At 44.1% G+C, this 13,302-nt stretch overlaps 1 protein-coding gene across 5 annotated transcripts in view; it reads right to left on the bottom strand.

The window, feature by feature from the left end:
* Nucleotides 1-13,302, bottom strand: part of kcnq5a (potassium voltage-gated channel, KQT-like subfamily, member 5a) — a 227,413-nt gene that overhangs the window by 41,386 nt on the left and 172,725 nt on the right. For all 5 annotated transcript variants that reach the window (XM_060926040.1, XM_060926035.1, XM_060926036.1 and 2 more), the window contains exons 2-3: nt 5,052-5,142; nt 2,528-2,654 (exon numbers count right to left, since the gene is read on the bottom strand). In XM_060926040.1, the coding sequence (XP_060782023.1) occupies nt 2,528-2,654; nt 5,052-5,142 (218 nt within the window). The remainder of the gene's footprint in view (nt 1-2,527; nt 2,655-5,051; nt 5,143-13,302) is intronic.

Below are 13,302 nucleotides of genomic sequence, written 5' to 3'. Positions count from 1 at the left end.
GGCTGTTGGAGTTGCATTTCGACTACAACCGCGCTGAACCGTGCTGGCTGGAAGTGGGTGGACACATTGGGTGGAGTTAGCGAAAGTGGGTAGACGTCACGTGATGTCGTTAGGCGGTGCAAACAGTGACACCAGTGACCTTTAAAGCGGTAGTCTCACGACCCGGAGAGTAAACAATAAACATGGAGGACATGGAGTCGTTAGTGTTGCTGGTCTTGGTGCTGTGGCTTGTTGTCACCGACAACGCCAATAGATACTGGCAAGAGCATATACTGTAGATGAGGCGAGGCGCATAAGGCTTCAGAAATTCTCGTAATTCGTAATTCTTCTTCTTCCGGGTTTACGGTGTTTACAGATCCCAGCGTGCTCGCGGGGCGTGTGTGGGCATGTGAGGACACTCCTCCTCACCAATCAGTGCACAGGGGAGTGTCTCCTCACGCCCCTAGCCCCACTCGGCTCGGTTTGGCTCGCTTCAGCCCTACTCCAAAACCGTGCGAGTTTTGGGTGCTGAATGGCTGAAGCGAGCTGAGTCGTGCTGCTCTGAGGTAGTCGAAACGCGAGCCGTGTCGGGCTGAAGTGAGCTGAAGTGAGCTGAAAAAGGGTAGTGGAAAAGGGCCATAAGTGATTAATGTGACTTGCCATTGTCTTGCAAAAGCTCTCTCATGCGGTCTCTCAAAACTATGTATTAACTTGCTGTGCTGCTATATCTGTTACTTCAAACACAAAAACCGGGGAGTGTCTCCTCACACCCCTAGCCCCACTCGGCTCGGTTTGGCTCGCTTCAGCCCTACTCCAAAACCGTGCGAGTTTTGGGGGCTGAGCAGGGCTGAAGCGAGCTGAGTCGTGCTGCTCTGAGGTAGTCGAAACGCGAGCCGTGTCGGGCTGAAGTGAGCTGAAGTGAGCTGAAAAAGGGTAGTGGAAAAGGGCCATAAGTGATTAATGTGACTTGCCATTGTCTTGCAAAAGCTCTCTCATGCGGTCTCTCAAAACTATGTATTAACTTGCTGTGCTGCTATATCTGTTACTTCAAACACAAAAACCTTGTCCTGTTAACTCAGGTCTTCTCAGAATGAAATTTGGCATAATAAACTGACTTCGCCTTTTAGTTTCTGTTCACCATTTTATTCATTCAATCAGTTCTGCATTAAATGCAATCTTAGGCTTTTGGCACTGATGAGAAAAGAGCATGGCCAAAAAGTGGTGGCCCTGAAGAGGCAGTAAAAGAAAGAAAGAAAGCACAACTTTATTCATCACACACTTGTGAAATTTCCTCTCTGCATTTAACGAGTCTGAAGCAGTGAACACACACATGAGCAATGAGCATACACACATACCCAGAGCAGTGGGCAGCCATGCTAACAGCGCCCGGGGAGCAGTTGGGAGTTAGGTGCCTCGCTCAAGGGCACCTCAGCCCAAGGCCGTCCCATATTAACCTAACCGCATGTCTTTGGACCGTGGGGGAAACCCACGCAGACATGGGGAGAACATGCAAACTCCACACAGAAAGGCCCTCGCCAGCCGCTGGGTTCGAACCCAGAACCTTCTTGCTGTGAGGCGACTGTGCTAACCACTACACCACCGTACAGTGGTAATGCGTGATGGAACGTGCAGTACATGTGTACACTGCTATAGGAAATGACTATAGGAAACGTGGTTGATTTAACTTGTCAATTTACTTCCTGTGTCATGTGTTACATTGGTAGGGAAAGGGAGGGTGTGTTCTGCAAAAGTGAATGAATCCTGCAATAAAGGGTTTTCAATGCAAATGACTGCTGCTCACATCTAGCAAAGTAATGTCTAGCAGAAATATTAAAAACACTAAACAGTAATGCATTCATTAAATAAACATGAGTAAAAACAAAGTGTTGTGCACTGTCTCCCATTTTGCAAAGACTGCATGCAAACTGCTTGCAGCACCGATGTATAAAACTAAGCAATCATTTTATGGTTCAGAAGTGATTTGTCTTTGCGAAAACAAAGCTGTGTTGATGATGCCTTCCCACAAACAAGCTCAGAATCGATCCTGGGTTGGACTTGAGGTTCTTACTCACACATTAGTCAGGCACTGATGAAACTGTGATGGAGCTCTGACCTTAATTAATTAACAAGGCTTCAATACAGATCACTTGGATCAATTTTACACTCACAAACACAATACATTCTTACAAATACAGTGCCTGTGTGTAAAACCAGACTCACAATAGCTTGTTTTAATATTATACTTACAAAAAGAGTAGTAGGATTAGTGTGTATGCATGTGTGTACCGTATAACCAAGGATTCACAAAGTCAAGGAATCAAAGGATTCAAACCAAAAGCTCAGTGCAAGAGTGTACAGAACTCATCAGGTTCATCCTCTTTAAACTTTGCGTGTGTGAAATTTAGACACTGATCCAGTCGCTAGGAGCTATCATTACTCCATTCACTTCAGTTTTCCAGAAGCATCAATCAGCATCAGTATCCACACAGACAGCTACACACATACTGTATAGTACATACATAGTCACTCACAGGCAACCGTGTCTCACCTATGACACAGAAGGGCTTCCTGGCGAAGCGCAGTCTCCCTTGCCATCCTCTGTAGCGACAGCAGCATCCAGCAGACCAGATGCGAATGATGTACTCCAGACCAAACACAACGATCATTACAAACTCCTGCAAGTTGCAACACAACAGCATATCATCTCATTAACCATATTGTATTCTGACACACTGGGGTGCATTAGGAAACAATATACATTGGGTTTTATCTTAGCATCCAATATAACAATGTATTTTGTGGTAAGTATCAGTTAAATTTTTTAAATCCAAATTCTTTTTTGTGACTGCAGCAAGTTAAAGGAAAACGCTGGCATTTTTCAACTTGGGCCCTATTTTTTACATCTCTTTGGGTGCAAATATTTATGAGGGACAAAAACAATTGAAATTGGTCCAGTACTGAGTTAGAACGATAGAACCGGTAACCACAAAATGGCTATACAATGTAATTCTATGGGCAATCATCATGTCAAAGTAAACCGCTTGTTTTCATCACTGACAGGCTCATATAATGTAATGTTTTTATAACTGTCTGAAAACATGGAATGGATCCCTACAGAGATGCATCTGTCTGTTTACCTCAATAACTGTAAAGAAACCGTAGAAAATTACTGTTTCTTCAGTCATTGTTTTAACTTTCTCTTCTTCTGGGCTCTAACGCAGCACCCAGTTCAGTGCCTGTAGTAGATTGTCACATGGGGTCTGTTTTCTGATGTTTACAAAAGGACACTCATTCATACTGTCATCATCAGCTAAATATTCGGGCATTATTTTGGAAATATACTTAAGAAACAGACAAATTCTGCGTGACTTCTCCTTTTGGAAATAGCAGAAGCCGGACAGTCTCCTCTTGGTTTCTCCAAATTACAACTGACTGTATCTCTTAATGGGAAAGCTACAAACAACTCCTGTGATGGTGCATGTGAAGTGATGAGTGACAAAAACTGTTTATTTAGAGCCTGTAATTTTAGTGGCTGTATTCATAAATTTGCATGTGGAACATCTAGAATAGTCACGTGCAATATTGCTACAGATTCTATGAGTCTGATTATTAAATTCAGTGTCTGACAAGCAGTTCACGGATGTTTTTTAACTGTATGAGAGGAGTGGAAGCTCCTACAAAAGTGAAGCAGTCTCAGGAATTTAGAGCAATTCAGGAATTTAGAGGAATCGCCATTGTTTTATTAGTGGGATGAAAAGTGAGCACAAAAGGAATTCTTTCTATCTTAGCAGTGGATTGCTTACAGGTCAGTGCATCTGTTCTCTCAATAGTGTTAACATGGGACATGGCATCATCTATGACATTATCTAGGAAATAATCACTTGTTCTGGATGAATTCTTCATTTTCACTGCAACTGTGTTTAAAGTCTTTGTAACTGGGAGTAGGGAGTGGGATTTATGCAGTGCTTGGGATGGGAAGCACTATACTCCAAGTATAAATGAGAGTCTGGGGGTTTTATATTATGTTTTGTAACGTGAAAGCCTTTGGATAAGGACAGTTTTATAAAATAAAACAATAAAAGGTGTGCCGTAGTGTTGAGCATGGTATATACAGTGAGCCCTAGAGCAGCAAAATGCCTGAGTATGCAGTTTGAGATGGAACCGTGCACTGCTCTGCAGGAGCCCATAATAGTATCTGGTTAGTGTAATTACCCCGGAGCTCATTTCTCAATGTCGGTTGCCGACCCTGTTAATTGCAGCGCTTGATAAATCCAACAGGATTCACTGGTACTCTCAGCAGATTAAAACATCTGTCAGTACAGCACATTACAACAAAGCTGACAGTATTACAGCTGAACAGCAGCTTATCTCTCCAGCATTCAGTACTCATGTTCGACTCAACTTGCGCCTCACATACATATACTATTTGGTTAATTAAGAAAAAAAAAAAAAAGATCAATAAAGTATAATATTACAGCATATAGTTAATTTTATTGTAGTGTCTTTATACATGCCATATGTCTTATGCATATATCCACCAAATCTGACTTACTGTTCTGAGTATTTGTGCAGTTCAGATTTCACATTATTCAGCAATTCAGGGAAATTTAAGCTAGGGTAGAGATACACTCCGTATTCTCTTAACAGCTGAGAGTGACTTCCATGCACTCTCATAACAGACTAATTTCCCAGGGTGCCATCTGATACAGAGTGCATTTTTTCTACATCAGTGAGAGTAAAGCCACCTTTGACCAATGCAAAAGGATACATCAGCTCATCCAGCAACCCAACTGAGATGTGACTGACAGCCCATTATCACTTTGGGCCTGTCCCTCATTGCCGGAGCTGATCATACTTACCAACAACACAATGCTAGAAATCTAGCTTAACAAAACAAAATAAATATGTATCATATAGCAAGGCAATATATTTGTCCACAAGAGCCAAAGGAGGTCCTGGAACATGAGATAAAAATACTATTTGTCAAAGATTTGAGACTTAAAAAAAAAATGCTGTTTTGTGTGTGATAATGTGCCAAATGTCCTGAGGTCAGGAATGTGTTTTGTTCTCACCAGTATGAGTAGGCAGTGGTTAGAGAGGTCCATATGATCTGGGATGGTAGAGAACACAGACAGGACCAAACAGCCAAACACCAGGATGAAGCTGCCAGGAATGAAGACACAGAAACAAAACAGTTAAATGTCTAAGTACCGTAATTGCCGCTGCAGGTGCACCTTCATATTTCTGAGGCATTGACTGACCTAAAGACACCAAACAGATAAGATTAATGGCACTCGTCCTGAGCTGAGGTCATACTCCAAAGAGCACAGTGTTGACCATGAGAGAGAAAGTGGAGTAGTGAACACAATATGAGCCCTGGCTTTGTCTGTGATCAGATCATTATCAGACCAAGTGCCAGTGTCTGGCTAGATCAGATAAGAGCAGAAGTAACAGTGATCTTAATGTCTGAACACCAGTGTACCGTACACACCAGGCTTCACCAACTTCTTAGAGTCTCAGAGTAATGGAAAGACTTTTCATATTGTACATGAAGTGTGAAAGTAGTAAGCTTGGTGACACACATTCATTCTCAACACAATCCACTAGCTACGTAAGAAGAAGAGTCATATGGATATGGTATAAATGATATGAAGAAAAATTGACAACAAAAACAGTATTCAACCACTTTCTTTTTCCCATTCTCAGAGTGAAGTATTATGTACCTATCACTACCAGGAAATGAGAAAGCTGAAATACACTCACTTAGCACTTTATTAGGAACAATACACTAATACTAGGTAGGGCCTCCCTTTGCTCTCAAAACAACCTCAATTTTTTTTTTTTTTTTGTGCCATGGATTCCACAAGATATTGGATACATTACTTTGAGATTCTGGTCCATTTAGACAAGACTGCATCACACAGTTCCTACAGAATTTTCAGCTGCACTTTCATGCTGTGAATCTCCTGTTCCATCACATCCCAAAGGTGTTCTATTCACGCCCGGATCACCGCACAGGCTTCATATGGCTTCAGCCTAGGGGCCCCCACGCCCCCCGCCTCGCAGGGGGGCCCCCAATTAGTCAAAAGAAAAAAAAAACCTTCATATTCATTGGCTCAAAATGAATATTTAAATAAACAGACGCCGATTGGGTGAGGCAAATCCGCCTTCCATATATAAATATTAGACGTCACGCACGACGTCACTCCACAGTTGAACAGTGAACATGTGTGACAGAAAATACGAGAGCGGTGCTCAAAAGTGCAAGGCGCAACGGCAAAAAGCCCAACGTGACAAAGCTCTATTGAGCAATATACCAAAACTAACAGGGTTTTTTAAACCTAATGAAACCCAACTGGCAAGTGCAAGTCATCATGACACTAGCGTAGCAAACGTTATGTTATCGGGTCGAGACGCATTTAGAACAAGGGTGTTTCTTGCGATAATTGACCGTCTCGTTGCAGAACTAGATCGGAGATATGATTCCTACAAAACAATTAACCAAACATTCGGATTTTTGAATAACATCGTGTCCATGCCCTTGCCGGATCTCCGCAGGGATGCCTGTGAGCTCCAGAAACTATATTCTGGTGATGTGGAAGCAGATTTTGTGGAAGAGCTTGTGCAGTTTAGACAGTTTGTTAGTGAAATGCAGAACCAGGGCACCTCTGCTAGATCTCTTCTGCAAGTTTTGAGAACGAGGAACTTGCTGCTGGTGTTCCCAATTGTTGACATTGCCCTACGACTCTTTCTGACTTTGCCTGTGACTAATGCCAGTGGAGAGCGGTCTTTTTCTAAACTGGGATTGGTTAAAAGTAGACTGAGATCCACCATGGGCCAATGCAGATTGAATCACCTCTCTCTAATGTCTCTTGAAAGTGACATTCTGCGTTCATTGGATTTTTCAAGTCTAATTGATGACTTTTCTACAAGAAAAGCTAGGAGGACAAACTTTTAAGAATGATACTGGTTGTTGATCATTAGTTTGTTTACTTTGTCTTTATTGCCTTTCATTATAGCCTCTTCATCGTGTACTTGAGAGGTTCAGTTGCCTAAAAGGCCTACAGGCACATTCAATTGACAGTTGCATAAGTTGTGATAAGTTGTTGTCAATCTAAACCTTATAGTTTTTGGTGTTCTGTTTTTGCTGGCCCAGCTGTACAAAGTTTAATAATGAAACAAACAAACAAACAAACAAACAAACAAACAAAAAAAAACTTTTTAAAATGTAGAAAACAGACAGTTCTTTACAGGTAGATGGGATAAGATGGTGGTGGCCGGGGGGGCTACAGCAACTTGTAGCCTAGGGGCCCCTGGCCATGTTAATCCGGCCCTGGTTCTATTGGATTCCAATCCAGTGACTGGGAAGGCCAGTGAAGATCACTGAACTCATCGTCATGTTCATGAAACCAGTTTGAGACAACTTTTCCTTTGGAGTTGTATATGGTCAGCAACAATATTCAAATAGGTTGTGGTATTCAAGCGATGATTGGTTGTTATAAATGGGCACAAAGTAAAACATTCCCCAAACCATTACACCACTTACACCAGCCTACTTTCCCATCCCAACCATCTGTGTGCCTCAGCAGAAATCGAGATTCATAAGACCTGGTTATGTTTTTCCAGTCTACATCTGTCCAGGTTTGGTGAGCCCGTGCCTAGTGCAACTTTCTGTTTTTGGTTGACAGAAGTGGAACCCAATGTGGTCTTCTGCTGTTGTAGCCCATCCACCTCGAGGTTTGACATGTTGTGCATTCTGAGATGCTTTTCTGCTCACCATATTTATACAGAGTGGTTATTTGAGTAACCGTGGCCTTTCTGTCAGCTCCAACCAGTCTAGCCATTCTCTCTTGACCTTTCTCATCAAAAAGGTGTTTATGTCTACAGAATTGCTGCTGCTGGGATGTTTTTTCTTTGTGGCAACATTCTGAGTAAACTCTAGGGACTACTGAAATTCTCAGGAGATCAGCAGTTACAGAAATACTTAAATCCCCTACTCATGGCGACGTGTGTAGACGCAGTGACCCGGTGCTCCTCTTTAGTTAGCAGCTACACATTGAGAAGGACTTATACCCGAACTGAACTTATCAGCCTCAAACAACACTGATAACCCCGGAAGGGTTTGACTCGTTCCCGGAGAGGAGGCGACGGCGGCGCTGCGAAAGACGCCTGAAGCAGGGCAAACGAGCCGGCATCAGAGCTAGGCTAACCAAGACTCCGCATAAACCAGCGGTTCCAAGCATTTTTCTTGCCAACATCTGCTCCCTGGTCAACAAGATGGACGAGATCAAACTACGGGACATTAACAACCAGATAGACAGCTGCATCATGGTGATAATGGAGACTTGGCTGCATGAAAACATCCCGGACCTAGCTGTGGAGCTAGCAGGTCGTACAATCTTCCGGGCGGACCGCACATCAGACTCGGGTAAGATGAAAGGAGGAGGTGTGTGCGTCTATATCAACAATAGTTGGTGCACGGACACTGCCATTATTGAGAGACAATGCTGTCCAGACTTAGAGTTTTTACTGTTAAAGTGCAGACCTTTTTATCTGCCCAGGGAAATCACTCAAGTGTTTGTAGCTGCTGTGTATATCCACCCACGAGCTAATGCTAATGTAGCTACGAGCAGGCTGCATGATAGCATCAGCAGGCAGCAGAACAAACACCCAGAGGGCTTCTTCATCATGGCTGGGGACTTCAACCACACCAATTTAAAGACTGTGCTCCCCAGATTCTATAAGAATGTGGACATTAAAACAAGGAAGGGCAAAACACTAGACCAGGTCTACAGCAACATTTCTGAAGCCTACAAAGCCCGCCCCTCCCCTCACCTTGGACACTCAGACCATCTTTCCCTGTTCCTGACACCAGCTTACAAGCCCCTCATCTACAGTCTAAGCCACAGTACAAGTCCATGCAGTGCTGGACTGAGGAGGCCACACTATCCTTGCAGGACTGTTTTGAGGACACCATATGGGAGCTCTTTGAGGAACCAGACATTGAGCTCCACACCTCCTCTGTACTGTCATACATCAGCTTCTGCATGGACAATGTATCAACAAGGAAACGGGTGAAAATATTCCCCAACCAGAAACCCTGGTTTAACACCAATATCAGAGCATTACTCCAGGCCAGGGATTCAGCACTGAGGTCAGGAGACGGGGAGGCCTACAGGAAGGCTAGAGTGGACCTGAACAGAGGCATCAAGGCTGCTAAAACAAAATACAGAGAGCAGATAGAGGCCAATTTCAGGGAAAACAACCCCTGCTCCATGTGGAAAGGCATCCAGAACATTACAGATTACAAACAATGCCACAACACCCCCTCCCCCACTGACATTACATTTTTTTCTCCCGCTTTGAAGAGGACAGCAAACAGGCAGAGGACACACAGCTGACACCATCAGAGCATGACCAGCCCCCCACCATCCACCAACACCAGGCACTGCGAGTCCTGCGAGGCATCGACACCAGCAAAGCACCAGGACCGGATGGAGTACCAGGGAGGGTGCTGAAATCATGTGCCCATCAGCTTGCTGCGGTATTTACTAACACCTTTAACTGTTCGCTGCAGCAAGCCATAGTCCCCACCTGTCTGAAAACTGCCACCATAATCCCCGTGCCCAAATCCTCTGCCATCACAGGGTTGAATGATTACCGGCCTGTGGCTCTGACACCGGTGATTATGAAATGTATAGAGAGACTGGTGTTACAGCATGTCAAGGCCCATATTCCACCTGGCTTTGACCAACATCAGTTCGCCTACAGGTCCAACAGATCCACAGATGACGCCATCTCCATCGCCCTCCACACTGCTCTCAGCCACATTGAAAGTCCCAAAACATACATCAGGATGCTGTTTGTTGACTTCAGTTTGGCATTTAACTCCATCAGCCCCAGCCGACTGATCACCAAACTGCAGACACTGCAACTTGAAACCTCCTTCTGTTTGTGGATCAAGGACTTCCTGACTAACAGACCCCAGCATGTCAGGATGAGCACCTCCACATCCTCCACCATCGTCCTCAATACCGGTGTTCCTCAGGGCTGTGTTCTGAGTCCAGTCTTGTACATGCTGTACACCCACGACTGTGTCGCCACCCATGGGTCCAACACCCTCATTAAATTTGCGGACAATACAATCATTGTTGGATTAATCAACAATGATGACGAGGCACCATACAGGGAGGAGGTCCAAGCACTGGTGGCCTGGTGCAGTGACAACCACCTCAACCTCAACACCAAGAAGGCAAAAGAATTCATCATTGACTTCCGGAAGACAAGGACCACACTACACTCAGGCATTAGCATCAATGGGGAAGAAGTGGAGCAGGTCAAAAACTTCAAGTTCCTCAGACTGCACATCTCAGAGGACCTGGGCTGGACTGTGAACACCACCCACATTATTAAAAAGGCCCAGCAGCGTCTCTTTTTCCTGAGAACGCTGAAGAGGAACAAACTCCCTCCACCTCTGATGAAAAATTTTTATCACTGCACGATAGAGAGTGTCCTGACCTACAGATGTACGGTGTGGTATGCCAGCTGCACTGCGTCCGAGAAGAAACAACTGCAGCGGGTCATCAAGACTGCTCAGTGGATCATCGGCTCCCCACTCCTACGCCTAGAGGAGATCTACTCCAGCCGGCTCCTTCAACGGGCCACAAAGATCCAGGATGACCCCGCCCACCCAGGACACTCTCTATTTTCCAACCTCCCCTCTGGCAGACTCAGTCATGAGAGCCCGCACCAACAGACTGAAGAACACCTTCTTCCCCATGGCTGTGAAGAGACTGCTGTAGGAATCATGACCCCCCCCCCCCCACACACACACACACACACACACACACTACTACCTCCCAGTCAATGGACAATAATTCTTGCACCTCAAATATAGACTGCACTTTTAATACAGACTATTTATATATAACATTTTATCTGCACTTTACTGTTTTTACTATTTATGTTTAATATATTTTCTTGTGACTGTGACATGTAGCTGCTATAAGACAGATGCTGCCAAACGGAATTTCGTTGTATTCTTGTACAATGACAATAAAGCTTCTTCTTCTTCTAAATCAGCCTGTTAAGTACTAACAATCATGACAAGGTCAAAATCACATTTTCCCCCCGTTTTGAGGGTTGATGTGAACATTATCTGAACCTGTTGGCCCATATCTGCATACTTTTATACATTGCACTGCTGCCACACTTTTGGCTGATTAGATAATTGCATGAATGAGTAGGAGTGCAGGTGTTCCTAATAAAGTGATCACTGAGTGTAGCGTACATGGTGCTTGTCAAACGCAGAGTGCAAAAATACTTTAGTCCTAATCTGGAGCAATGAATAGGAAACAAACCTGTTTAGGCCCCAAAAGATTGGCTGAGATTTGGCGGCCACAGCCCGTGTACCAGTTTACAATTTAATTTGAACAACTCGCCTAGCTAACAATACTGCACGTTCCATAAGTGTGAGTTGTTCCACAACTAGTCTAACTACTGTAATTAGGCATGCTTCAAAAGCTGTTAATTCTGGTTACAACTTTGTTATCAGGGTATTTGACTGACAGTGAAGTTTTACTGTAGTTTTGAGTACTGGTTTTGACTTAAGATCCCGTATTGGACTTCAACTAGACATTTCTTGCTTGTTGTGATACTGGTTTACATAATAAAACCAGCAATGTCAAATCAATTTTAAAATCAAATATTTAAACAAGGCGGCACGGTGGTGTAGTGGTTAGCGCTGTCGCCTCACAGCAAGAAGGTCCGGGTTCGAGCCCCGTGGCTGGCAAGGGCCTTTCTGTGTGGAGTTTGCATGTTCTCCCCGTGTCTGCGTGGGTTTCCTCCGGGTGCTCCGGTTTCCCCCACAGTCCAAAGACATGCAGGTTAGGTTAACTGGTGACTCTAAATTGACCGTAGGTGTGAATGTGAGTGTGAATGGTTGTCTGTGTCTATGTGTCGGCCCTGTGATGACCTGGCGACTTGTCCAGGGTGTACCCCACCTTTCGCCCGTAGTCAGCTGGGATAGGCTCCAGCTTGCCTGCGACCCTGTAGAACAGGATAAAGCAGCTAGAGATAATGAGATGAGATGAGATATTTAAACAAATGTATCTTTTAATAGTGGCTGTGTGGTTAGTGATGACATATCGAGCAACTTGTCATGTTATGTCATTGTTAATGTTATACAAATGTTCTTTACCTGTATCTCTGCATGGAGATAGTTTTTTTTTAAGCACCATTTCTTCTTCTTCTCTCTCTCACTCTCTCAGAGGGAAGAAAAGGGTAATTTGGGTATGTTTGTGGTGGATCATCAGTGACATATGTGTGTAACAGTTGACACTGACTTCTCGTACCTGTTTAACTAATCACTCCTCTACAGTATGTGTCTGACAGGTGTAGTCTGTCTGCTCTGTCCTTTACCCATGAAAACCAGACTGGTCTAAAACTCACATCTTACTAGATGGACTACAGGGAATAATATTTTCTTTTTTTTCTTCCTCTCCTCATCCAGCCACACACACAGCCTTGTATAACTATCTTTCAGAGGTATTTATACTGACTCGGGTATTAAAGCTCACTAACATTTACCACAACAAGCAGAAATTTAGGGACTAGCCGAATTTCCTCATAATCCCCAAACTGCCTTGTATCACAACCATCATGGGGATGTTTAGTCATCACAGAAGGCTAAAAAGGCAACAAGCTTGGATGATATGATGCTGTCAGTATTGTGAAAAAGTATGCCCAGTCCTACAGCCTATACTTTTACTAGAAATGTGTGGAAACACAGACACTGCAGCGTGGCACAGCTCTGTTTGGCTTGGAGGTGCATACAGACATATGCACCTTCACAAACACATCGACTGTGAAAAGAGTCCCTGCTGCAGTCATCACTTCCTCAGCGTTTACAATAGATACATAAACACACATACACAGGAGTGATCTCAGGGATCTCTCCTTGCACTTAATGTCAGAGGTGGTGGAAACTGAGCCGTGTGCAGGCCTAGTGAAAACAGTGCTGGAGGAAGGAACAGCTCAGTTGAGTAGAGAGCCATAGGTAAAGAACTTGTCTCTGCACACAGCTAGACAATATGTGTCTTTCATTCCAGCCTGAGCATTGAGGCCACTGCACCAGACTTCTGACGACACACACCAGCCTCCATGGCCTGCACCCGAGAAATCACTTTCTCCCACTGATGCAAAACACAGCAGAAATATCCACTTTTTCTTCAGCTCTGCATCTGGATAGGTGTGTGCCAGCTAGGACACTAATCTACAACCTCAAAATCAGAAAAAGTTGGGACAGTATATTGAAATTGAAAT

Source organism: Neoarius graeffei, chromosome 7 (genome assembly GCF_027579695.1).
Source record: "Neoarius graeffei isolate fNeoGra1 chromosome 7, fNeoGra1.pri, whole genome shotgun sequence".
In the NCBI taxonomy this organism is placed as follows: domain Eukaryota; kingdom Metazoa; phylum Chordata; class Actinopteri; order Siluriformes; family Ariidae; genus Neoarius; species Neoarius graeffei.
Note: the sequence above shows the minus strand (reverse complement) of the source record. Positions and strands in the feature narration are given on the sequence as shown.